This window comes from Amblyomma americanum, chromosome 9 (assembly GCF_052857255.1).
Source record: "Amblyomma americanum isolate KBUSLIRL-KWMA chromosome 9, ASM5285725v1, whole genome shotgun sequence".
In the NCBI taxonomy this organism is placed as follows: Eukaryota; Metazoa; Arthropoda; class Arachnida; order Ixodida; family Ixodidae; genus Amblyomma; species Amblyomma americanum.
The window spans coordinates 108,514,179-108,540,943 of NC_135505.1; the positions used below are offsets into that span (position 1 = coordinate 108,514,179).

The 26,765-nt window shown below is 49.6% G+C and overlaps 1 protein-coding gene across 2 annotated transcripts in view; it reads left to right on the plus strand.

Moving 5' to 3' along the window:
• The window catches only part of LOC144104025 (E3 ubiquitin-protein ligase UBR2-like), an 80,977-nt gene that overhangs the window by 11,551 nt on the left and 42,661 nt on the right, over positions 1–26,765 (plus strand). For both annotated transcript variants that reach the window (XM_077636807.1, XM_077636808.1), the window contains exons 7-16: positions 1,955–2,099; positions 3,363–3,699; positions 8,472–8,709; positions 10,144–10,530; positions 11,304–11,432; positions 12,056–12,203; positions 16,409–16,661; positions 18,381–18,591; positions 19,114–19,316; positions 20,309–20,720. In XM_077636807.1, coding sequence (XP_077492933.1) covers positions 1,955–2,099; positions 3,363–3,699; positions 8,472–8,709; positions 10,144–10,530; positions 11,304–11,432; positions 12,056–12,203; positions 16,409–16,661; positions 18,381–18,591; positions 19,114–19,316; positions 20,309–20,720 — 2,463 coding nt within the window. The remainder of the gene's footprint in view (positions 1–1,954; positions 2,100–3,362; positions 3,700–8,471; positions 8,710–10,143; positions 10,531–11,303; positions 11,433–12,055; positions 12,204–16,408; positions 16,662–18,380; positions 18,592–19,113; positions 19,317–20,308; positions 20,721–26,765) is intronic.

Genomic DNA, 26,765 nt, shown 5'->3' on the forward strand with positions numbered 1-26,765 from the left:
CAGCTTAGCACACCTGCTGTTAGGCACGGACATCTTGAAAGAGCACGGGAGGAAATTCTTTGCAACCAGGCTGGGAACAGCAAAAGAACCAAAATTCTAATGCTGAAGCAAGAGAAATGCTTTTGCAGAGGTGTGCTTGCAGCCGACAGGATTCATTTACAGCTGCATGCCACCACCGAGTGCTTGTAGTGCAGTACTGCTCAATCAGCAATTGCAGCGTTGGTGGTGGTGTGCAGGCGTCACTTAGTGCTTGGAGGTGTGGCCTCAGATCCTGCATTCTCATTCTGCATAGTGGTGCGGGAATGCTTGGAACACTTGAAATTCTGTACCTTTGTCACATTGCACTGCAGCCATGCAATTTGTATTATACTGGAATTCCTGTCAGCCATGATTGTATCTTTGAGAGTCTAGTACAACCTTCAGGCTGATATTGTTTGCTAGTGGGTATGGTAGATAATAATAATAATTGGTTTTTGGTGGAAAGGAAATGGCGCAGTATCTGTCTCATATATCGTTGGACACCTGAACTGCGCCATAAGGGAAGGGATAAAGGAGGGAGTGAAAGAAGAGAGGAACAAATAGGTCCGTAGTGGAGGGCTCCGGCATAATTTCGACCACCTGGGGATCTTTAACGTGCACTGACATCGCACAGCACACGGGCGCCTTAGCGTTTTTCCTCCATAAAAACGCAGCCACCGCGGTCGGGTTCGAACCCGGGAACTCCGGATCAGTAGTCGAGCGCCCTAACCACTGAGCCACCGCGGCGGGGCTGGGTATGGTAGAATGTGTCAGCCTGCCACTTTGGCGCACGAGGCCTAATAGTAGCTCAGAAAAGACTTGGCTTGAAGGGTTGCATCATTGGCAGCGAGGCAGCCTAGTGTGATTGTAGCTGGGATGGTTGTGGGCAGAAACTGCAGAAGAGACAGGTGGGCAGGGGGCACTTTGGTGATTGGGCGGCCGACCGTGCTTTTTTTTTCTATGGAGGCGCGCGCAGCAAGCTTGGCATCATTTTCACGTGGGACATGAGTCTTTAAGATTTGGCTGTGAGTTGAATGCAGTCCTTGGTGAGGGGTAGGAAATTCCGGAATACTGAGAGTCTCTTCGGCACTCGCCAGGCTGTCTAATAATTATATCGACTTTAAAGCATCGGTGCCCACGGACAGTGTTGAGTTCAGCGCATCTTTCCAGTAACGGTATCTGAGAGGGCGTGTGACTGCATCTCTTGAGTTTAGCTTAGTATGAGGCTGCAGGTTCATCATCCTCAGCCTGACTACGCCCACTGCAGGGCAAAGGTCTCTCCGATGTCTCTCCAATTAAAACCCTGTCCTTTGGCAGCTGTGGGTGTGTGGTTTTAAAGTGCCATTTCATGGATGACAGTTCTGTGGTACGCTTCTGTGTCCTCGTGTAAATTTGAAGTAAACTTTGAATGTCAGTGCTGCATTCAGTTGGTCAAAATGGGCAGAAAGGTAACGTTTATTTATTTATTTATTTATTTATTTATTGGAAATACCTGCAGCGCCCGAAGGCATTATTGCAGGGGGGATGAGGATACATAACAGAAGAATAGGCCAGAAAAAAAGAGGAAGAAAAAAAAAAGCAATACAACAAGGCATGACACAGCAAATACAAAATGAATGAAATATGAAACAACAAAAAGACATGACGAAAAAAAAAGCCAACTGACCAAATGATGCTGGACCAACAAGAACGAAGAGAACGTTGTTCTCTGCTCCTTGATGTCAGGGCTGGGGTTTCATGAAGATTTCATTTCAGCCAGTTCCATGTTGTGCATTGTTTTGTCATTAGCACTGAGTCATGTCATCATTGCTGCAGCCAGCCATCTTTAATGGTGTGGATGATAGACATGCGACAAGATGGGGTTTAGAATTTTGAAATGCCAATCTTGTAGTTTCTCAAGGGTGATGACGCACACATTACATGTACCTGTGTGCAGGTGAAGCAGCACATTGAGCGCATCACCTCCCGGCACGGCAGCCGGCCCCTGCGGGTGCTCGTGATGCACTCGTCGGTGGTGGCACACCAGACGTTCGCGATGCGCCTGCTCAACTGGCTCCAGGGCTTTCTTTCGCAGTGCCAAGGTCAGTGGCGACGATGGCCGGGTGCATTGGCCAGGTTTCTTTTCCTGTCTGCTGGGCGTGTGGGGTGGGCATTGCAAAGGAAAGTTTTCTGTGGACTACACTGCCCACTGTTGTTTAGCTTGAATGAATTCATTGAGCGGATTGTTCATTAACCAGCAGTCTATGTAGATGGATGGGCTCGCTGTGTTTCCAGGTTTATATTAAAAAGTTTTCCTTGCCCCTGGACTGTTTATATATACACGCCTTGGTCGGAGGTGGCAGTTCTGCTGTCACTTTGTGTAAGAGTGCATTTCACGTGGCTCATGTTTTAGGACTGGAAATGGATTGTCAAGTATAATCACAGTAATCAGAAGCTGACAAGACTGGTGTTACCATAGGGAGGAAATTTGCATTCTGTTCCTTGTTATTTGAGAATATTTTCTTTGTTGGTGTGTATTATTTTTTTTTTATTAATGAAAATTAACCTTAACTATGTGCTGTGTATCTGTAACCACTATTTTTCCGCAGCAGCTTTTATTTCACTAATTTGTTACCTAATCTGTACAATGCATTAGTCACATAAAGATTTCGCTTAACTGACAGCTTGAGGCAGCGGGCACAGTATCAAAGGTGATATGAGGTGGCATTTGCGTTGCCAGGCAGTTCTATCGTCTTTCTTTGCATGCTGCTGACTGTGCGTGCTTTTCATTACCGAGTCATGCCAACTCATCAGCTGTCCGCCATGGATAAGATTCTCCATTTGCCCCATGTGCTCGTGCTGTTTTCCATATGCAAGAGTGAAAAAGCACCCTGTCTCCACCAAAGCAGCTCTGCTGTTGCCCTCTAGTTACCCATGTTGAAGTTGCAGTAAGGAAATGGGGCTGAGCAGGGCATTAAATATGTGCAGGTGACAGAGTGATGGATTGGTAACCAAAGGATCTGAATTCTGTTGATGGCAGCAGGAAAGGAACCTTGTTGGGTTACAATGGCTGCAGCTGATGCTAAAGAAGGGTAGCTGATTGAGATTCGCCTGATGCGGATGGTATGTGCGAACACGACATTCTGTTGATCTTATTTCATGGCAGTTGTAAGGGTGATTATGATGTGTGCACACATGCAGCATTTTAGTTATCTTAGGTGATGATGATGCGATGATGATTGTTCATGTACACTCAGCATTTCGGTTCATCGTGGGTGATGGTGGTGGTGATGTGTGCACATCTGCAATGTTTCGGTTGATTGTGGCCAATTGTGATCATGATGATGATGCGTGTACATGCACAGCATTCCGGCTGATCCTGAGCGATGTGATGATGGCGCCAACGCCCGAGGAAGGCTTTGCATTGGTCCGCTGCATCATGCGGTCGGATGCACAGCTCTGGAAGACGGCCCGCGCCCAGTGGCACCAGATCCTCATTGGGGGCATGCTCATGGACGCCCGCTGCAAGCGGGACTTTGCGCGTGCTTTCACCCGTGACTACCCCGACCTGCTCAAGGAGTTTGTGGCTGACGACCACGAGCACCCAGTTTCCATCACGTCCCTGTCAGTGCAGATCTTCACCGTGCCGACTCTGGCACAGCTGCTGGTTGCCGAGGAGAACGCCGTCGCTGTCCTGCTGAGGTACCCCAGCTCTCCCTCTTCCTTCCTCTTACTCTGATCACTCTGTGCATTGTCCTGTGCATTGTCCTGTGCATTGTCCATAAAGTTGCGTTTTTATTCATTCACAGGACTTGCATGCCCTGTGTTTGGTGGCACGGCAAAACATTTACCGTGGTTACCCGATTCTAGCGCGCACTTTTTGTCTGAAAAAGATCGTCTAAAAATGGCTTGTGCGGAAAATTAAGTACGTAAATAAAACTACGCCAGCAATTATCTATTATCATCGGCGTCGCAGAATGGCGGCTTGGTATTTCTTGTGCATTGAAATTCGAAAGCTTTAGTGCAGCCGTACAGCCAGCCAATACTGCTACGCTTTGCTGTTGCTACCATTGCTGTGCTTGCCTAGCCACATATGCTGTATGGTCGTAGGTATTGTATTTACTGTATGAAAGTGCTAAACCTATTACAGTTGAATCCCGCTACAACGAAATCGACGGGACGCGCGAGAAATTTCGTTGTCGCGAAATTTCGCTGTCGAGAAAGTAACCAAGAATGCAAGGCAATAACTCCAGCAAAACATAGTTTTACTGCCAGAAATCTGTGAGCTTAGACTGCTTGTGTTTCACTGCCAGCAGCGGCGTCACGTGACTCTCACACTCTGTTAACAGTGACATCGCAACGTCGTCATCGTGTGTGCCAAGGAATTTTCTAATAACATCGAAGGCATACAGTACCTGCGATGAGGCTGCCGGGGCAGGTAAATCTTGAGCGGAGTCGTCTTTCATGATCGGACGGCTCTTCCGACTCACGAACACTTTTGATGATGTCTTCATCGCTTCGTTCCTCGTGGACAATCACGTCCGCATCAGCGTTGAGGAAATCGTCCTGCGCTATGTCAGCAGAAACGTTTCCAGCTTCCTGGAGCTATTTCCAAGTAACGTCAATCCCCGGAGTCAATGACGATGGTACACTTTCCGCGGCTGCAGTCGTGCTGGTCGCCTTGCTGTCGACAAACCCGGAGTGCTTGAAGCAGTTGCGGTTCATGCTGCACCGTGTTGCTCTCCATGCCGCAGCCATCATTTCTAAAGCCATGAAAAGATCGACTTTAGTCTCTCTATCAGTGTCGGAATTTTGATAACTCCTATGGGGATTTCGCGGGGAATGAAAAATACTTTGTTGTGGCAAAAATTTCGTTGAAGCAGCATTCGTTGTGCCGGGATTCAACTGTATCAATATTGCCTACCTAGCCTACCACAGTCATAGGTAATACAGTCGAGCCCGGTTATAACGAACATGAGTGTCACGCGGCGTCTGTTCGTTATATCCCGAAGTTCGTAGTAAGTGTACCACACCTCAAGAGTTGCTTGTCAAAACACAAAATTTTTTCTTTGTGAAAAAGTTTGTGATGGACGTCTGTTTTTGCAGTGCAGATCCAATGAGGGAGGTTTCCAGTTTATTTAAAGCAGAAGCGTGCCCTTCGCCGAGGCCCTTGGCATAGACAAGTTGTCTGAGGCTTTCTATGTAGCCCATTGCTACAGGCGCGCTTATGGGTGCTGGCTTCGAAGTTTCATCCTTATCCGATTCCTCCGCGTCACTCTCGTCCCTCAGTTCAGAAATGATGCCCTCGTCTGGGCACGGTTCCGCAGGGTCGGCGTCGTCATTGACAAAAATAAAATCATTCCAACCAATGTCATGACCCCCCATGTCGGAGTCGACGACGCGCTGCCACAGATCGCTGCCAGGCTGGTCATCTTCCGAAGCACCAGGCTGGGCATCAGACACTGTCGACGAAGCCGGCCTTGCGGAAGCAGTTCCGCACGCAAGTGGCTGCCACCTCCGCCCAGGCCACTTTCATCATCTCTACCTCTGAATACAATGGAAATGGGCACGGTGTTCCCGTCCTCCATCCCGAATTGCAACCAGGGCCCGAGATTTGAACGAAGCCAACAAAACGTCCGCATCGCAACAAGAGTGACAAAAGTGCGCGGCAGGGTAGACTTGTAACGTGCACAAGCAACAATCTAGCTATACAGACGTGCAGCGCCAGCGGAGAGACCAATGAGGGGCGTCCGTGAGCGTCAGTGCAGCCACCTCTTGGCTCCCACGGAAGGCTTACTTCACGGAGCGTGGCCTTCGAGATCAGCATCGGTGGCGGCGCGGTTGATTGCGGAGGCCACGCACGGATTTGCGAGAGAGAGAGAGAGGAGTGGGGAGCGGAGTTGCGAGGAGGGGCGGGAGGGCAATCTTGGAAGGCGCGTTGGTGGGGAAAGGGTAGCTCGCTTGAGAGCGACAAGAAACGGGGTGGGCAGTTCGCCTGTGATGAGGCTCGGGAAAACCCACCGTGCGCCGGGTGCACAAAGGGGCCGGAGGTAGGTTATCTCGCATCATGGCGCCGGGTTTACGCCGTCTGTTTGCTGTAACCGATCAGCAGGGCTTAATGACGTTCGTTATACATGTGATTTTGTGCCATTGAAATAATGTTTATTTTGACGGTCGCGCAGGTCTCGTTCGTTATAAGCGATAGTTTGTCTTAAGTGGGGCTGTTATATGTTGGCTCGACTAATGGGCCTCGTGAACATGCGAAGTGTCCCATAACAAGGTGCTCGCCTTGACTGTAGCCAACATGGAAACACCGGTTGCGAAGACACGCCTAGTTCATTACCAAGCCGGGTTGAAAAAAAAGGACTACTTTGTGTGCAAAGGCATTCTAACCACATACTAATGCAACCTGGCAGCCTCGCACTGAGCGCGCAACTGCTGTCAACGCCCCGCCGTTGTAGAGGCTCCCTTCTAGCTTGAATTTCGTTTTATTCAATCAAGTTTTCGATTCCCCTTGAGGTCTGAATTATTGATTCTCCACTCTATACATTATTTGGTGGTTTATGGCAGTGCCAGGGCCAGTGCGAATGAAGTCCGAAATACCGAGTACGGTAGAATCTCTGTGATAGGAATCGCACGGAGTCGCGAAAAAATTCGTATCATCCGAAATTTTGTATCATTCAAATGAACAAAATTCGTATGCAGAAGTATGAAAAATGCATTCTCACAAATCTCTACGGCTGGCGGCTTTATTCACTGCTGTGCGGCCACAGCTCGCTACTCACGATGCGCACTGCGTGATTAGCGATCGCGACATTGGCGATGCGCGGGCCGCGCACCGCCACTAAGTGCGCGCGGTGTATACCGTGCGATTAGCGATCGCGACTTTGGCGATGTGTGCGGGCCGTGCTCTGACACTTAGTGCGTGCGGTGCATACTGTGTGATTAGCGATCGCGACTTTGGCGATGTGTGTGGGCCGTGCACTGACACTCAGTACGCGTGGTGCGTACCCTGTGATTCGCAAACGTGACTTTGACTATGGATGTGTGCGGGCCATGCAGTGACACTCAATGCGCACGGTTAGCGATCGCGACTTTGGCGATGTGTGTGGTCCGCGCACCGCCGCTCACTGCATGTGGTGCGTACTGCGCAATTAGCGATCGTGACGTCGACGATGTGCAGGCAGCACCTAGCGCTCGAGGGTGCGGTTGCAGCTCGCGCGTTCGTATCACCCGTAGAGGCAAGGGAGAGAGTTCAGAACATCCGAAATTCTGCACATCGTACACAATGCACTCTGGCTGGGGAATTTCATGAATTTGTATCGTCGCGAAATTTGTATCAACCAGGTTCGTATCACTGAGATTCTACTGTAATCGGTTGCGATGCATCCAAAATTCCAGTCGCTTTTATACTTTATCTCTATAGGGCACATCGCAATGCTGCAGTAAAATCGGATTAATCAAGCATGTCCGAAAAATGGGGGTCTGATTTTTGGTCGGCAGCTGTGAATATCATAAGAAAGATGGAATAGAAGTAAAAACACAGTTGAGCATGCAGTGTGTCATCATCATCACCATCAACAGCCTAACTACATGCGGTGCGGAACAAAGGCCTCTCCCATATCCCTCCGGTTAACCGTGTCCTAAAGCAATGTATAGGCTTTGTTAAAAGTGTAGATTTCCTTCTTGCACTTGCAGCATTGCTTGTTTTGCGTCGTCCGCATTCTAAATGTCTTGGACGTAAGAGGAACTCTTGTCTTGCTGCCCTGAAAGTCGGGGCTTCCGCAGATGCTACAAGAGCCTCACTACATGGGTTGGAGGCACCTTGGGCTCTTTACTTTTGACAAAGGCTGGGCATAACCACTTACGGCCAGAAGCTGGTGGGGTATGGCGGAACAGTAACATACAGAAGTGGGCAGTGACAACTCGTAAAACGAAAGCATATGATTCGCTACTAACATTTCGTAATACAATTCTATACAATGCATTGTTAGGAGAATATGGTGGTGAATTCGTCTGCTCCAACAGGCGCAGTTGCAGGCAGCGTCACTGGAGGGTGCTGTGTGCGTGACGGCGTTGGAAAGGACAGATGGGTCAAAAGGGTGGACAAGATTGCTAGCATCGGAGTCACGGGTATTGAAGTTGTTTGTTGTGTTGCTGCTGAAGTGCGAGGGCATGTTGTTGGACTGGCATTATAAAAATAAAACTGCGTCTAGTGCATGGTGGAGACCCTCTAACTGTTTCCATTCGCCACTCTGAAGGTATGAAATAGACATGCAACATGGAGAAGAAACAGGAGTTGACGTGCCCTAGTGTTGTCTCCTATTTGTTTACTCTTCTATAAGTTGGGAGGAACGGGTCCCAGTGAGGCCATGGCTGGACCTCAACTGAATGGCGCTGTGTCCCTGAGGGTGGTAGCAGTATTGCAGTCTAACCCTAATGGCCACATTTGCACCTTCTGTCTATGCTTGCAGGACATTCCTGTCAGAGTGTGAAAAACACCGTAATGCGGAGGGACGGCTGGCGTTCGAGCGCAACCATGCCAACGTGGCTTTCCGGCGGGCACAGTTTGTGCTGTACGACCTGCGTTACCTCTTGTCGGTGCCCCCTGACGTGTGGACCGAGCGGCTACGCAAGGGCTTCCTCTATGGCATCACCTCCTTACTCACCCTGCTTACCTGGATGCAGGGCATGGACTCTGTTGTCCGACAGGTACCCCAGCAGGCCAACTGCACGGGGGATTTTATAGCGACAGCTGTTAAGGGCACCTTCGGTTTCTGAGCGACCTTGGCGTAGCACAAAAGAGTGCGAGCAGCAAAGGGGACAAAAAATAACGAGCTCAGGGTGACCAAGGGGGTGTGGGAATAAGTGCGAAGCAGATGCACCATGTCTTACTGATTGGTTAGCATGCAGTGATGTCACGCATAATGTTACTACAGTGTGCCATGGCAGTGCACCAGACTGAATGCACAGCGGTGATGCTGCACGCACTTTACCAGAGAAAAAGATAAATGTATAACCAGTATTTTGTTCACCAGTGCAAACAACTGTCGCTGAATCTCGTGTTACACAATGGTAACTGCCCTGTGTGTTTCTTGGACTTTGAGAGCTTCTGATCACATCACATTTCTTGAACTTCCTTCTCTTGGTTGCAACTGAAACATTTCTATAACTGCAAAAAACTGAAACTAGGCGCCACGTCAAAGGCGGATAGCCAACAAATCGCGTCAGAAATGGTATTGGCAAAACTCTCCTGCAGGCATTGGAGAGCTAAAATAGTGGCTGTAAGAGACAACTCTATTCATGCATTGTTTGAAATGACTGAAAAACTCCACACTCTCTCAGCAAGACTGGAGCAAAGTTGTTTGTGGTGTCACAAGCCCAAGGTTACCCATAGATATCACCCCATTGTGGTCAAAATGGGTAAACTATAACTCATTTCCACTGAAGCAAGACACTACACACCTTTGAAATTTGGTATAAAAGAAAAAGAGACTGATTACAACCTGGAGTAAAGGTTTCAGTGAAATTTGTGAACATCAAATAACCCCTATAGTTTCCCTGAGTTACCCTAAATGCAATCGCCAATCTCTGAATGGTTTCAATCCTGGCTTAGCAGTGTAAGGTGCTTTGCTTGCCCAAGTTACGCCTTAAATGGACCGCATTCTTTTGGGATATGTGCAAGATTTGGCAAGGAGAGGTCAATTTTGTTTGATAGTAGACTTGAACATTTTTTTGCTCAGGAACACAATGATTACACAGACATGCAAGAGCATGCCAGCATCTCTTGCACATTGTCGTAAGCTGTATACATCAGTGTTCCTGACAAATGCTTTGAAAATCAGGCTGTTGCCGCAAGGAACGTAATTGCTTAGGGCTGAAACTAAACTCGGGAAGTGGACTAAGGTGGCAAATTGGGCTTGTTGGTACGTCTTGGTGAATGCAGTGCAAAAATTGGGACAAAGCTTCAGCACTCTTTGGTTCTGCTTTTTATGCCGCATTCACCATTTGAAGCAGTGGCTGGAAGTGGTGATTTAAGGCGCTTCCACGTGACAATTTTTGAACAAAGTGATTACGGCAACTTGGCTGGCATTTGTTGAGGTGCTGGTTGACAGTGACGTACCTGTCCTCTGCGGTTATTCCCAGGTGGGCCAGCATGTAGAATTTGAGGCCGAGTGGGAGACGGGCATCAACATTCAGCTGAAGCTGGCACCCGTGGTGGCCTTGGCCCTAGAGTGGTGCTCGCGGGACCGCGAAGTGGCCATCAAGGCCCTGCGCAAGGCCCTCCGTGCCCTCGAGGGGGCCCAGGGGCGCATGACGGCCATCGGCAGAGAGCTGGCCGACCACTCGGCCTCGTGCGTTGACTACGACGTCTCGCAGAGCCCCGTCTCCATCCACCTTCCGCTGTCGCGCTTCGTTGCGGGCCTCCTCCTTTGTCTGGATCGCTTCGGCCTTGGCTATGACTCGCACGAGTTCCAGTTCCGGGGGAAGCCCACACCCGAGCAGCTCATGGAGCTGCCTCTAAGGACACAGGTGAGAGTGACTCCTTGCGATGGCAGGGAGAGGCCAGTTAACGGTGAAAAGCAGTCATGGACCAGTGTTAATGCTGCCATGGTTTTTACAGCAATAGTTGTTCAGGGGTAAGCAGTGTCGTTGTCATTTTAAGATTCTCTCCCAGAAGGAGGTACTCGAGACCCATAGGTGTGCGAAATATTACAACAGATTCTCGATGATACAATCACGACGGATACGAACTTCAGTATGATAAAAATTCGTAAAATCCTCTGGCCAAAGTGCATTATGTACAATGTGCAGAATATGTGCTGCCCTTGCATCAGCAGCACTGCAATTTGCAGTTGTGCTGTAAGCTACTCGTTTGCTGAACAGTGGCGTGCAGCTGTAAATAAATCCCGTCATCTGTAAATATCTGTGCAAATGCATTTCTCTTGTTTCAGCATACAGATTTTGTTAATTTTTTTGACGATATGTACATACTTTTCACGACCATGAGAGATCATTTCATTGAAATTCTGCCGTACCATGTCAGCTAGTGTCAGCTGCTGAAGTGGGGTTGGACAGAACCCCAAGCCTCGATTAGGCTTGCCTGGGGCAAACTGAGACGCTCTGGCCACTTGGTGGCTTCACTAGTGTGATGGAAGGTGTGTGTCTACAACAGTTTCCATTTACACCGTCCATACATGGCTCCTGTACGTAGCTTCCAAATGTAGCCTTTGTACTTGGTTTTCATGTGGTTTCCTGCATGTGACATTGTCACCCTGGCTGCTCCTTTTCTGGTGCTTCCACAGGTGATGGTGGCGCAGTTCCGGGCTGGCATGTGGCGCCGCAATGGGTACTCCCTGCTCAACCAGATCTACTTCTACCACAACGTGCGTCTTCGCAATGAGACTTACGATCGGGACATCACCCTTCTGCAGGCAAGCTGCTCTCCCAATTTCCGTTATTTTAAGCCGACACTGTTAGGGGGTTGGCTGCTGATGGTTTCAAACTGAGTGGCCTCAAAACATTCTCGACCATTTGGATGTGCTAATGGAAGAGACGGATGTTGGACGACATGCTCAGAGCAGCTGCCAGGTCTTGTAATGTTTGTACGGGTAGACTGAGTGGATCAGACTTTCACGACTGAAAAGCACACTGATAGCCATTTTGAGTGCATTTGAAGTGTAGAGCAAGCAGCTCATGTCACTTAATGGCACAGCTGCAATAGCAGTGAAGTAGACTTGTTAATTTGACCTTACTAGTTTTATTTCAATCAATGCTGTGGCCATGTCAGCGTCATGTGTTCAGGTTTTAATTATCTAGAGTCGACTTCAATAGATGGGCTTATAAACATGGGACAAGGGAGAGATACCTGAACCAGGGAGCTTCAGTGCGTGCATTGGTAACTACTGCCCACTTGACAAGTGCTGGAGCGTAACAGGCCATGCAGCGCCAGTCATCTCTGCTTTACAGCTCAACTAATTGGGGGCTCCAGACATCAAGAAAGAGTTTGGCCCAGAGCGAGCAGGTCTGGTGGACTCTCAGTGGATGTCTTATGCAGGCTGCCGCGGCGCTGTTGGAGAGCAACGAGTTCCTCATCCATGTGCTCAACAAGTATGGCCTGCTGGGCTGGGCATCCAACACCTACGACAGCACGCAGGACGAGGCCAATGCTCAGCTCACTGTCACCATTGCTGAGGAGTTCCTTGGTGGGCATGCTTGCTTTTTCATTTGCCAAGGCATGTTCGGTGCTGTATTGTATGTCATGGGTGGTGCTTTTTGTTATTTTCCAAGCACACGGGGCGATTCATATAAGGAATACTGGTCTCAGTGCAGCAGTTTTTTGTCCTTTATTTCCAAGTACCGTAAAAACCGGACTATAGGTCGGACCAGAATATAGGTCGACCCCCTAACTAACCAATTCTAAAAATGAAAAAGATCTTTTTCAATGGGAAAAGTACCGAAAGACATCCTTACTTTGAAACAAATGCGACTCGAGAGGTTGCACAATGGTGACAGTATTTAATTTCATTTAAATGCTGCTTGTATGTACACCCGGCAAATTTTTCAACAATATCGCGCACCAATTGGCCCGCGTGTTTGTTTCTGGCACAGGCAAGTACGGCGCCGTAGAGCAAAGCCCTCCTCTTCATGAATCGCCGCAACCAGGATGGCGAGCCTTTGAATTGCGCCCTCGTGAGTCTAGAGGCACGCGCGATCTCTGCCGCTTTCACGCGGATGCATTCGGCAGTCACAGGCAGCGATCTTGCTTGCAGCGCAACGTTTCCTTCCTATTCTCGATACACTACGGTCTGCCCACGAAATGATGTTTTCTTCTGGTTGCTGCAAGTTGTAATACGCAGCTTCTGCCTCCGCCAGTACTGAATGCTCTTTTCGGATACTCCAAATTCGCGCTGTGCCGCCAGGTTCCCGTGAGCTTCCTCGTACTCAATCGTGTTTTTCTTGAAGGCGACGGTAAATTGCCGTTAGCTTCCGCTTTGCATCTACTGAAACACAAAATGGCGGCACTGCTGCTGATGGCGATGGTGATGGAGGCTGTTGCGTTCAGCCACCCATTGTTGCAAGCCTTCCGTATTTTTTCCGCCAGTGACCGGTATATAAGACGGGGGTCGACTTTTCACCATGGTTTTTTGAAAAACAGTTCGACCTATATTCCTGGTTTTTACGGTAGTATCACTGTTAACTGTGGTGTAATCTTTTCTACGGTTTGAGGAAGTGCCTACTCCTGTACTGTACACACACACAGGAAGGGGGGCGCATTCATGAAAAGAAGAAGAGAAGGAAAAAAAGCACAGGAGTTCATATGATGTTATGAGACAAATCTGTGGAGGTTCGTGTGTGGGAGATGCATTTTACTACCGTATTTACACTAGCCGACGGGTAATTCGGACTCCAATAATTTGGACTTGTAGGATATTTCGGACCTCGATGAGGCACCATCAGTCGCCCCATAGAAGTGCATACATTTTCGCGACGGATATTTCGGACTTCAAAAGTCCGAAAGTTCGATTTTTTGGACTAATTTCAGTCGCCTGCGGGCCAAAATTGGCCATCTTATCGGCTTTTTCGCCGGCGCAAAAGGCACCACCTTGGATTGAGGTATATTTACGCTGCAGTTGGCTTGGCTTGACACACATTCGGCACCTCATTGTTGCCAGTAGAGGTCCCTGCAATCTCTGACACTTCGAGGTGGCAGCCGGATAGTCATCGCCGCCAACTTGCTTTTGTTGCCGACGTTGTCGCGGGCAGTTATCGCTTGTCCCATACGTTGAAAATTGGTTGTTGGGGGAAGGAAATTGTGCTGGAGCTATCTCACATCTCAGCGGGAAGGGATAAAGGAGGGACTGAGAGAAGAAAAGAAGAAAAAGGTGCCGAAATCGAGGGCTCCGGAATAATTTCGATCACCTGGGGATCTTTAACGTGCACTGACATCGCACAGCACATGGGCGCCTTTGCGTTTCGCCTCCATCGAAACGCGGCCACCGTGGTCGGGTTCCTACCCGGGTACTCCGGATCAGTAGCCGAACGCTCTAACCACTGAGCCACCGCGGCGGGTCTCATACGTTCGCCATTCGCCGTTTCGTCACTTGGGGTTCTCTGACCGCGTTGACCGAGTGGCGCTCAGTCTTCACGAAGTTACATCTGTTCGCCGTTTTGTGATTGCGTCCGGCGGTTCCGCCGCTTTGAAAGAAAAGTGCCTTATCTTTGCATGTGTTTAACGAGCGGTTTGGTGCACACTCGGGTTGGGGACAACATGGTCCTGCCGGGTCAGTCAAAGAAGCGTGGGAAGTATTACAACTAAATGCGGTGACCTTGCTGTCTAGCGTGTACAGTGAAAGCACAACCTTAACGCAAATCGTCGCCAGCAAGAGAAATTTTCCGCAAGGTAAAATCGCTGACATTTTTAAGCCGATTTCATCTCAATAAAGTGATTTTTTGTACTTCACGGATTTTTTGGACTGTTTGATTATTCGGACCATTTTTCGGGTCCCTTCGAGTCCGAAAAATCGGTCGGCGTCTGTACTCGCGTAATCCTTGCACTTTTTTTCCCCTTAAAATCAACACGAAGTTTGGGGGTGCGATAATTATGTGGGGAAAATTTTCAAGCAAATGTTTCGGAGTGTTAAATGCAAAGTTGAATGGGTGTGAGATCGGAATTGTCAGGTCCGCTATTGTAAATATAACGAAAACATTACTTTCAATCGGAACTTACCTTCGTTATGGAAGTACAGGGTCAACATAAGCTCAAGCTGCTAAAGCAATTTTTTTTTCCGCATGCAACCTCTCCGTCACTACTCGCGTTGCATCGTATAACGTCCTCAGGCAATTCTACTCTTGATCAGAGTCGTGACCAGAGTCCGTGTTGACACTGGAATCTGTGGTTGCTGCGGCATCTGTTTCTTCAGCTTCCGATGCTTGTCGTCGTCCCATACCAGATGGTCCTCAGTCGCATCCAGGGCATTCGAAATTCCCGTTTTTTTTTTTAAGCTTCTGACCAGCATGTCTGCATCAATCATTCTCCATGCCTCCGATACCCAGCTGCACAGCAGCTCCACAGATGGTCTTCTGATCTTGCCGCCTGGCATCAGAGCATGTTGGCCCTCGGCCATCCATTCTGCATACAGGCTCCGGACGTTATCTTTAAATGGCTTGTTCAAAGATACGTCCAGAGGCTGTAGCATTGATGTGAGGCCGCTGAGTATAACAGCCAGGTCCTTGTGCAGTTCCCTCCACTTCGCCCGAACCGATTCTTGAAGATGGCCCCGAAAGCTGTCAGCCACGAGGAGCGACGGAAAAGGAAGCACTCCCGGTTACCGCCCCCCACACAGTCTTAATCCAGTCTATCATAAGGTCCGCAGCCACCCACTCCTTTTCTTGGACGTGCACGTGTACAGCAGGGGGGAGCTTTCCTTTCTGGAGGGTCTTCCACTTGAAAATGACATACAATGAGAGCTTCCGCCCGTCCGCCGTCACGCTTAGCCTGACCGTGTACCTCTGTTTTTCGGTACCTGTAGTCCTGACGTGCACAGTCCGAGCGCCTGTCTGTTCTACTGTCCTGCTGCTGGGCATGTCGAAATTCAGCGGAGTTTGGTCCGCGTTCCTCATCTGGGAGAGCAAGAAGTTTTTCTCATGCCGGATCCTGGTGACGAATCGATGGGAGTCCATGATATTTTTTTCGTAGGCTGCGGGCAGTCGGTGGCAAAGCGTCGTTCACCTCCTGAGCGAGAGGCCATTGCACCGCAAAAATCGTGTGGCCCACCCGTTACTAGCGCAGAAGTCTTGAACCGGGAGGCCCTCCTTTCTTGGGATTACGAGTGCCTGGTTCCGTATCAAATCAATCGACACAGCACACCCATCCGCTCATCGAGCCTTGATATATTCCAGTAAAGAAGATTCGACGGCATGAAATTTCCCAGTCTTCGGTCCACGGAAGGCCCGGCGTGTCTTACCAGTCGTCTTGAGTTCGTCGTGCTGCCGTCTCCAATACCGGACGCAAAACTCGTTGACGCCGAAGTGTCTGCTGGCGGCATGTGGACCAGTGCAGACGAGGCTATGCCCACACACACGTGCACACATACACACGTGTGGATTTTTCGGGGGAGAGGAGTATACTGCTGACACAGTAAAAACTTAAAAATCCTTGGGCCAGAATTGCACATTTTCTTTCACATGCAAGCAGTACCATTGTGTGGCAGCGAACACTGGCCATGGAACAGATGGGCTGCGCTCAGCATCACACAAATAAAAATAAAGAAACCTTTGGCAAATGTTCCTTCATCCTATCTGCAGTTAATGTGGTTAAGAGCTTGCCTGAGTTGAGGGGATTTTGGCCTTGAAAATTGCCACACTGTTTATTCTGGCACTGATGAACACTTGGATGCCACCTCTGCAGGACTGGTGCTGACGCTGGTGAGTGAGCGCAGCCTTCCCGGCGTCGGGGCGGTGACCGAGGCGGAGCGGCTCCAGCGGGAGGTGGTGCAGCTGCTGTGCGTGGAGCCCCTGCCCCACAGCCAGCTGGTGAAGCTGTTGCCTCGGGGGGGTTCGCCCGCCCGCGAGGCCCAGGTGGAGCAGGTGCTACAGCGGGTGGCACACTTCCGCCGGGACCAGCGGGCCTCGGCCACTGACGCCTCCGGTGCCTCCACCAGGTTGGTGCTGGTTCAGCGTCACTTTGCAAGTACTGCATCCATCCAAATGTGCCACAACCACGAGTAACGCAAAGGTTGCTTTTGCAAAAGATGTTTAGGTTATTGAGTATGCATTGGGTGATCTTGACTTTCATTTTCAGGACCACAACTTGCATTATATTTGCGTAAGTAGAATGAATACACTTTATATTTCTCATAATGTGAAAGTCTGCTCTTCACAGAATAACAGTGTACACAGCGGAATTGCATGCATTGGATTACGTGACCTGCTCTGTAACGCTACCATATTGAGCTTCACTGCTTTGGCATAGAGCTGTTAGGAAATTTGATTAAACTACTGTATAAACGCGTGTAAGGGCCACACTTTTTTTTTTCCAGATTTGAGGGCCAATTTTCGAGCTGGGACCCATACACGCGATGTGCAAATTTTTTTTTTTAAGTAAGAACACAGCAATCGGGGAATGAGCGGCATTTATTCTACGTTCAATCGTCACTCGTGTATTCCTACTCCGAGCTGGTGCTGTGCTCTGATGCACACTCATCCCACAAGAAGTCGCGCAGCATGTCCGCTGCCAACTCGTAGCCATTGTTTTGCGCTTCCATCACTTAGCAGAGCAGCTCTTCTTCCAGTTCGGGAAACTTGCTTGGCTTGCCTCGGAAAGCACGCTTTTTGCAGCTTGTGTTCCTCAATGCACCCTTTTGGTTGCACCATCGTTGGACGCACTTTTTGGCCACTTCAAAATTCCTGCTCGCCGCACGCTTGCCGTGTAGCTATTAAGGTGCTTGCCTGTCGTGCTAAAACTGAAACGCTCGGTGGCAGCACACGAAAGCCACAACTACGATGAACTAACACGCTACCACAACTTCCGTGCCTTTGACAGCCATAAAAGCATCATAAAAGGCTGGAGCTGGTGATACTGATGCCGATATTGATAGCGAGAGCTCGAGGCGGAGGAAAATTTTGGCGATGATGATGATGAACCGCTGCCTTGGGCGCCGTCCGTGAAATGCACCTGGAAGCTCCTGTGCACATGTGCCACCCCCGCGACCAAGCACACCGTTGGTTGCAGCAGGAGCCGATCGTGGAGGCTACGGTGTGCGCATTTCGAAGGCTATTCCAGCCTGGGTCGTGGAAAGCTTGGGTGCGGTCCTTACACGGGTGTGGCCCTTACACGCGTTTATATGGTAGTTGGTGAAAAATCTAATAATCGGGGGGTTTAAAAACTTTGGTACGGCTGGGCATCCTGCTCCTCGCGTCCTAGTGTTGACTGTAAACAAGGCTTCCAAATTACAAAGGGGGTGTTCGAACCATTTTGCCTGCATACTGTTTTAATTGCTGTCCTTGGCTCTTTGTTTGCTGCAGCCGTGTTGGAAAGTACAGACACCATAATATGAAGAGTGTATGATTTCCTTGCAGCAAGCCAAATTACTGGGCTCGTTTGGAGGGTGAGGAAATGTCTTGCAACATGTATGACTGTCAAATGATGTGGCTTTCATTGTGTGTTGCATCATTTTTGTGTTAAGATTTCATTGCTTTGTTGAGCAGGGGGAGTGAAGCGGCTGACTTAGCCTAGTGCTCACTTCTGTGGGCATGCCAGGAAGCTCTGATGAACCGCGCTACAGCTATCCCGGCTTCTTAGTGCTGAACTCTGTGTTGCCATCAAAACCATTTCCTTTCTCCCTCTTCCTTCTCTGTGCTTTCCTTCTCTCCCACTGCAGCCGGTATGAGCTGCGGCCCGAGTTCTACAATGAGTTCAACCCGTTCTTCTACCACTACACGCGCGAGGAGCAGTCCAAAGCGGAGGAGGCCCAGTTGCGGAGGCGCAAGCAGGCGGGTCTCGAGCCCTGCTGCCCACCCCCCGTGCCTCCCGAGTTTGCCCGCCCCTTCTCCATGGTCGTCAACCTGCTGCAGTGTGACGTCATGCTCCGGGTGAGGGGCCAGAGCTCTCTCATTGTGCCACTTTCGAAACCCCTCTCTTTCTTTATTCCTTTTTTATGCGCGGAAGTATGGGGGCACTTATTGGTTCAGCAGTCAAGACATTGGCCACGCTAGCTGCATCTCTCAGATGGACATTTCATGTCTTCTCAAAAATTTAGAAGAAGTGTAGGTAAAGATTGCCACTCATAGTTAACTTCACTTCTCATTGGGGGTGCTTCATTCTACTTGCTTCTAGTGTGACATAAAGTGGATGCTAGAGGAGCCGAGGTGCTATTAGGGGAAACTCTGGTTAGGACATAGCCATGTGAAGTGATGACACTAGGTTACCGTAAGTGGTATAGTAAGGATTACTGGAAATTCAACTTTTTTTCACACTAGAGTAAAGTTCAGCTGGCATAGGGTGGGCGCAGCTGGTAAAGGCCAGGGTTAATTGGAGAGACACAGGAGAGGCCTTTACCCTGCAGTGGGTGTACTCAGGCTGATGGTGATGAAGGTTCGGCTGGTGATGTGCAGGTGCTGAACCTGGTGCTGGAGCGCTCGACGAGCCCCAGCACATCTGCCTTCTCGGAGACTCAGCTGGAGAAGGCGCTGCACCTCATTGGCATTGCCCTGCACGAGGAGCAGAGGTTGCGTGACAAGGGGGTGCCCATGGCGGATTCGTTCTTCGCCTTCACCACCAGGGCCTCCCAGGCGGGACTTGCCGCTGCACTGGAAAAGTGAGGCTATCCCCGTGCATTTTGTCAGGTCGTATTGCGTCACGTCTGTGTGACCAGTATTACAGCAGTCACTGTAAGATTAGGGCATAGGGAAAGAGTGGCGTAGCGCTTTGGCAGTTTAGAGCCATTTGTGCTTAATGTTGCAAGGAGGAGTTCATGCACTACATCTCAATGGCATTTCAGAATGTACCAACTCTCAAGAAACTGTTTACCAAGACGCAGTTGCCTCCACGTCCCGCAGCACACTTAGTGGGATTGTCTGTTGTTCTTGCATTGTGACTGTGTGCTAGTGTTTAGTGTAAAGTTTCCTTTCATCCCAGCTTTGGGTTATAAGCTTGCGTTTGGTGCACCTTTTGCTGATCGTGGCTGAAGCTTGTGATCACTTCTGAGTTAGTTGCAGCCTCTGCATTCCAAATTTGCAAACCACCTTGAATGCTTGTGTTCTTACGTATCCCTCGCCACATCAGCTGCCTTGTATGCTGTCATCTTGTTTGCAAGTTTCATAAGTGCCAGTGGTAGTGCTCAGTCCAGCAGTTCTGATGGTTCTTCAGTAGGCACCTCGTAGCCTTGTTTATATACTGAAGAATTGCAGTTTCGATCTGAATTGTCCATTCAGGCCCTACTCATTTTATCCCGTAGCATGGGCGTTGCTGTGAGGTGATGCTTGACAGTTGAGCACACTTGCGTCTGAAAAGGATTTTTCAAATGCTGTCGCTTGGTACGTCTGTCTATTTTTCAGCACAACAGAAACACCTTGTTTTAGATGCAGAATTATTGCTTAAGTCCTAGCATCACTTTGAATACTGGTGTGCTGATCGGTTCCTGTCGGGTCTTTGTTTCTGTTTGCACTCCATCGTGTTCTCCAGTTACTGTGATCACGCTTTCATGCCTCTTATGAAAGTTCTTTGACTTCTCTGATTTGTTTAGTGGTTTTCTTTGTTTTTCAGCAAGGGATCTACAGTTTTCTTCTTTTCTTCTCTCCTGACTGTTAGGTGTGTGGCTTCACCCCGTGCACCCAGCCAGAAGCCCCTGCTGGAGCACACGCTCCGGCACTTCCGCAGAGTCCGTGACGGCCCCTCAGACACGTCGTCCACTCCGATGGAGGTCGAAGACACCCCCGGCAGCAGCGGCGGCAAGTCTGAGGGAGGCGGCGGTCGCAACGCAGCAGCGGCCGCGGCCAGGCGGGCCCGCATCATGGCCCAGATGTCAGCTATGCAGAAGAATTTCATCCGCGAGTACTCGGACCTCTTTAAGGAGGCGACGGAGGCGGAGGTGGCTTCGGCCGCAGCGCCTGAGGCGGTGCGGCACACATGTATCCTGTGCCGAGAGGATGAGGAGCTGTCGCTGAGCGGCCGCACGCTTGTGCTCTCGGTGCTGGTGCAGCGGTCCACTGTGCTGTCCAAGGTGAGTGCGGAAAGGAAGGGCTGTGTTGCGCTGGCCTGCAATGTTGCATTGTACTGTGTTGAAACAGTTTTGAGGCAGTTTCCTTTGAAGCTGTCACTTCTCTTATGGCTCTTGGCGGCTTTGCTTTGCACATATGTTGGAATATGAGCAGGTAAAGTGGAATGCTCGGGGTACACGACACATTCAGGCAGTCGTGCATCATCACGTTACCGCATTTACTTGTATAATGAACACACGCACACAGTAAAACCTCGTTGATTCGAAGTCATTGGGACCGCAAAAACTATTAGAATTAGCCATATTTTCTAAAAACGGCGCAGCAGACGGGAGAAAAAAAAATTGGCTGTGGTTTGGCTCTGGTTAAACCTAGTTGAATTGCGAAAGCTTCGTTTCCTCGGCACGTCGCCTACACAGCGTCTCATTCCGACGCTCTCGAGAACTCAAACCGGTCTCTTGCGCAGTTGAAGAGTCACTCCGGGACGTGGCACAACTTCTTTTAGCCGCATCTTCGTTACGACGCTTCTCGAGTCGTGCGGCGTGCTCTTCTGGCGTCTCTTGAGTGTGTTGTCTCTTCCTCGCTTCGTTCTGTTGATTTTGCATCTCTTTCGCGCTCTCCATAAAAACTACAATACACTGAGGCGAAGCGCATATATATATACAATCAAGCCCACTTATAACAATACCACTTTTAACAATATATCAGATATAGCAATGGACAGCCGCGGCACCACCGTCACCTTTGCTATGTGTTCTATGGTAAAATAAACTGCTTATAACAATGCTATCATACTAGATTGTTGGTTATAACAATTAAATGTAGTCATTTGGAGCCAACCCTCAAAGAAAAAAGACTCGCAAACGCAGCTACCACGCCAGCCAAACTACGCTTACGGTGCAAAAAACGCGCGCGTATGCGGAGCCACCCGCACAGCGGCCACAGCGGCCACAGCGGCCACAGCGGCTGCGAAAAGATCACGTGACGACGCATACGAGGCGAGGCGCATGGGGTGAGCTGGAGAAGCTTGCATGACTCGGAGGAGGAGAAAAGACGGGCACTTTCCTCTGGGCAAGGGTGGAGAGGGTAGGGAGGTGCTTCCTTTTTTTTGCTTTTGTATACGCGCGGGGAGCAGTCCATTCTGAGGGTGCGCCGCGCATTGAAAACGCGTCACGGAATTTCAGCGTGGGCTGCCCCATCTTTCCCACTATCTTTGGCTCCTGCTTCACGAGCTGCTATGTTCCGAGGGCAGCGTACAACGTCAAAGCACGTGCGTTGCCAGCGTGGTTTTTATCATCTGCCATCACCGACCTCGGTCCTGCTGGTTCTGCAAGCCCATCGGATTCATCCCCAGAGTTCAACAATGGACGATTCTCCTTCAGGAAGAGCGGCCAGCGTGGCTGTACCGGATCAACTGCCGCAGAAGAGAAAGCGAGCGGCAATATCTTTGGAAACGAAGCTGAACATTTTGAGGGAGCACTGAGGTGGTGAAAAAATGTGCAACTTAATACGCAAGTACGGCCTGTCACAGCCGACGGTTTCAACCATTATCCGCAACGCGCTCAAGATGATTGAAAACGAATGCCATGCTAGTGCTGGCCATGCTATGGAGGACGGCCGGAAGAGGATTCGGCATGGTGCCTACAAAGACGGGGAGGAGGCACTGTATTAGTGGTTCCTTAGCGCACGTGCTATGAACTTGCCAATTAGTGACCCGATTTTAGCGGAGAAGGCGAAGCACTTTGCGTATCTCTTTCAAAACACCGATTTCCAGCCTGGTGGTGGCTGGATTCAGCACTTCAAGGAGAGGCACGGAATCGTCTACAAGGCAGTCATGGGCGAGGCAGGGTCGCTCGATGTCAACGCTAGACGGAAGTGGTTGGAAGAGACACTGCTGTACATCCGCGAAGCATATGCAGACCGGGACTTGTACAATGGTGACGAGACCGGGCTATTCTTCCTAATGCTTCCGTTGAAGACGCATGCACTCAAAGGCCATCCCTGTAAGGGCTGCAAGCAGAGCAAATTGCGAGCGACCGTTTTCCTCTGTGTGAATATGGACGGCAGCGACATGTGCCCCGCCTTCATAATTGGAAAATCTAGGAATCCCCGCTGTTTCCGTGGGGCTGCGAGGATTCCAGTTCGTTACCATCATAATAAGAAAGCGTGGATGACGCGTGAACTTCTCCACGAGTGGCTGTGCGAGTTCGATCAGCGGATGCAGCATGAAGGCAGGAAGGTGGCGTTGGTCCTTGATAACTGTACTGCACACCAGACTGCCCAGAAGCTGACGCATGTGAAAATTTTCTTCCTGCCGCGGAACACGACTGCAGGCTTGCAGCCCATGGACGCAGGCGTGATTGCGTGCTTCAAGGCATTGTATCGCCGGCGTGTGTTGAGCAGGCTTGCTCTTAACCTGGCCTTTGCTGTGCGTGAATGCCGACCCGCTCCAGACTTTAAGATTTCGCTCCTGATGGCTATTCAATTCATTTTTGGGGCATGGGCAGAAGTCAGCACCTCCACCGTCATGAATTGCTTCTGAAAAGTGGGCTTCGCCGGGGTATCAGTGACGCGGAGTGTCGCGAAGCTCCTGCTGATGGAGTGGTTACAGAACTTTCGTCTATGGTGCGCGGTGATGACGGCGACGCGGAAGGGCTTGAAGAATTCTTGCACGCCGACGATGCAGTCACCACAAACGAAGAATTGACTGATGAGGCGATCGTTGCAGCAGTCACCGGTGCGGAAGACGATGACAGCAGCGATGACGAAGATGTACTAGTTGTCTCTCATCAGGAGGCCTCAAGAATGATCGAGTCCCTGCGGGATTTCATTTTTTCAAAAAAACTCACTCGGACATGTCCAACATTTGGGTGCCCACAAGAGCAATGTCAGCAAGATTGCCGCGAAGCAGTCGAAACTCGCCGATTACGGGTTTGTTTCAGCAAAGAAGTGAGAAGTGCAAGCTATTTTGCCCTATTTAAATGCTTTCAAGTTTTAATGTTTTCTTTGTTTTTTTTTTTCGGGCACTAATTGATTTCTCTAGCTGAGAGGCAGCTGCAGCAACCTTCTCGTATTTTTTATAATGCCCCTTTTGGTGCCACCAAAACGATGCCTCGGCGGAGCTCGCATGTCACTTGCCGTCCGTGACCCCTCTTTGCAGTTGTTATGCTTTTTTTTCATGCAACCCGTTTATCGGTTATAACAATGGAATTTTTATGGCACTTGGACATTCTTATAAGTGGACTCGACTGTATACATATTTATATATATATATACAGGTGAACCTCGATAGAACGGAGTTCGCGATTGAACAAACTTTTTTTTTTCAGTTTTTTGCTTCCATTGAAATGCATGTGTTTTTCCTCGATTTAACGAAGTGGTTTCGCGCTGCAGTTTCGATGCAACGAAGTTTTTGGGAGCACAGAAAAACTATTTTGGAAAAACTCCACCACTTTATGAAGTATATTGAAATTTTATTTTGTAAGAAACATGTTTCTAGATGAAAATGTTACCCCACTGCGGCGCCCCAGGCGCACAGACGTGTAAATAGTGAGTGCCCTCTCTGACGTTTCGACGTCTAGAGCAACGTTGTCAATCCAATCCAGTCCAATCCAAGCCTAGAGTGTCTCTCATTCATTGGCACAGGAAGGCACGCTGCCACAAGAAGTCATTTCTTTCTCTGATCGTGGTGCTCTTTTTTGCAACAATGAGTGGTGCGCCCCGGAAGAGAAAAGTGCTTTCTCTTGATCTTAAAGCGAAAATGATCAAAGAAGTAGCCGCTGGCGAGAAGAAGAAGAAAGTGGCGGACAGGTACGATATAATGCTGAGTACCCTTTCGACCATTTTAAAGGCGATGGACAACATATTGCGCGCTGTCAGCGACAGCGGCCTGAGTGGGACAAGGAACAGGCTGAAAGCGGCTATGTACGGCGACGTGGAGAAAGCCACATTAACGTGGTTCATGGAAATGCGCGCAAAGAACGTGCCTCTGAGTGGCGCCATACGTCAACAAAAAGCCCTAGACTTTGCAAGTGTGCTTGGGTGTGACGAATTTAAGGCTAGCAGCGGGTGGCTACAACGTTTTAAAGAGCGCCACAATATCGTTGGCAAAGTAATCAGCGGTGAAAGTGCGGAGGCAAATGCCATTGGAGCTGCTTGGCTTCGTGACCGTGTTCCAGGCATTCTCGCCCGCTATGACATCACGGACATTTATAACGCTGATGAAACGGCATTATTCTATCGCCTTTTGCCGAAGAGGACCCTGGCTCTGAAAAATGAATGTTGCCATGGCGGCAAGCAGAGCAAGCAACGTCGTAACTGTGTTGCTATGTGCGAACATGCATGGAACGGATAAACGCAAGCTGCTGGTCATCGGAGTTAGTGGAAGACCATGTTGTTTCATAGGAAGGTCGATGCCCGTCAAGTACGTCAGTAATGCAAAGGACTGGCTTAAAGAGCTGGATGAGGAAATGGAGCAGCAGAAGAGAAAAATCTGCCTTCTCCTGGACAGCTGTTCAGCGCACCGCGTTGACGTGGAGCTGTCAAACGTCGAGCGGGAATTTCTTCCCGCAAGTTGCACATCCCTAATCCAGCAATTGGATCAAGGTGTAATAAACAGCGTAAAGTGTGCTTACAAGAAGCGCATGATCGAGAGAATTTTGCTCAACATGCGCCCTAAACGCGACACCAAGATTGACGTGTTTATGGGCATAGAAATGCTATCTGCATCCTGGCGGTCTACGAGCAAGGAAACTCTTGTAAACTGCTTTAGAAAGGCTGTCATAAAGCTGTGTGCGACTCATTGGATGCGGCAGACAACGATGAAGCGAGTGCAGGAGAGGCGCCTGCACAGTCAGATTTCGCTGATGCGTTGCAGCAGCTGAGCGAGGAAGGCGGCGTTCCCGAGGATGTAAGCCTTACAGACTTCATCACCAGTGATGAATATGCTGTCACAACAGAAGAATTGGACGACACCGCAATAATTGAAAGCGTTCAAGAAAAAACCGTTGTAGAGGACGGTGACAACACCGAGGAGGCAACGCAGACGCCTACAGCAACAGAAGTGCTCAATTCCATTGACATTTTGCGGAGTTATGCCGGTGCACAAGAACATGAACAAGCATTGGTAGCCACCTACGAAAGCCTCATTACGCCGACGCTCATGAGCAAACGTCAGGCAAAAATAACTGACCTCATGACTGCATCAACTCACACTGCATCATGAAGTGATTTGATGCAGTCATGAAGTCACTTGCCTTTTGCAAAGATTTGAGAATACACACACACACACACACACACACACACACACACACACACACACACACACACACACACACACACACACACACACACACACACACACACACACACACACACACACACACACACACACACACACACACACACACACACACGCGCGCGCGCGCGCGCGCGCGCGCGCGCGCGTACATACACACACACATGCACCCACCGCGAGGCGACACCTCCTCTCCCTCTACCCCAGCGGAGCACATCTGGTGGAGCGAGTGGCGACAGCAGCGCCATCTGTTGGAGCGCGAGTGCAGTGTTGCTAGGCAACGGCAGCTCAAGGTCAGGCCACGTGCATACGGCTGAAGTGCGCGACAAGCCGAAATGGCTCGCTGGCTGGAGTAGTAAAGCTTTCGCTTTAAAAAGAAGACACAAACACGGGCACTGTTTGTGTCTTCTTTTCTTGGTCCCGTCTGCTGTGTTGTTTTTGTGCAAAGAATGTACCGTCTAGCCCGGCTTATACCTCTTTCATATTTTCTAATGGATCGAATGCAGCGAAAATGTGGGACCCAGGCAGGAAATTTTGTTATGGGATTGTGCTACCTTTATTAGACGAGCTTTGTGATTACAAACTATGGCCGCATCAAAATTGAACTCTCAACTGGTACCCCTGCCGGGCGAAAAAAAAAGAAGAAAAGTTCACTCCGAACATTAGTTGACACGTACTCCCCTTTCCTCCTTGCTTCGTCCCGCCGCTTCACATTTTGTAGTTTCCTGCACAATTGCATTGCAACGCGCATGCA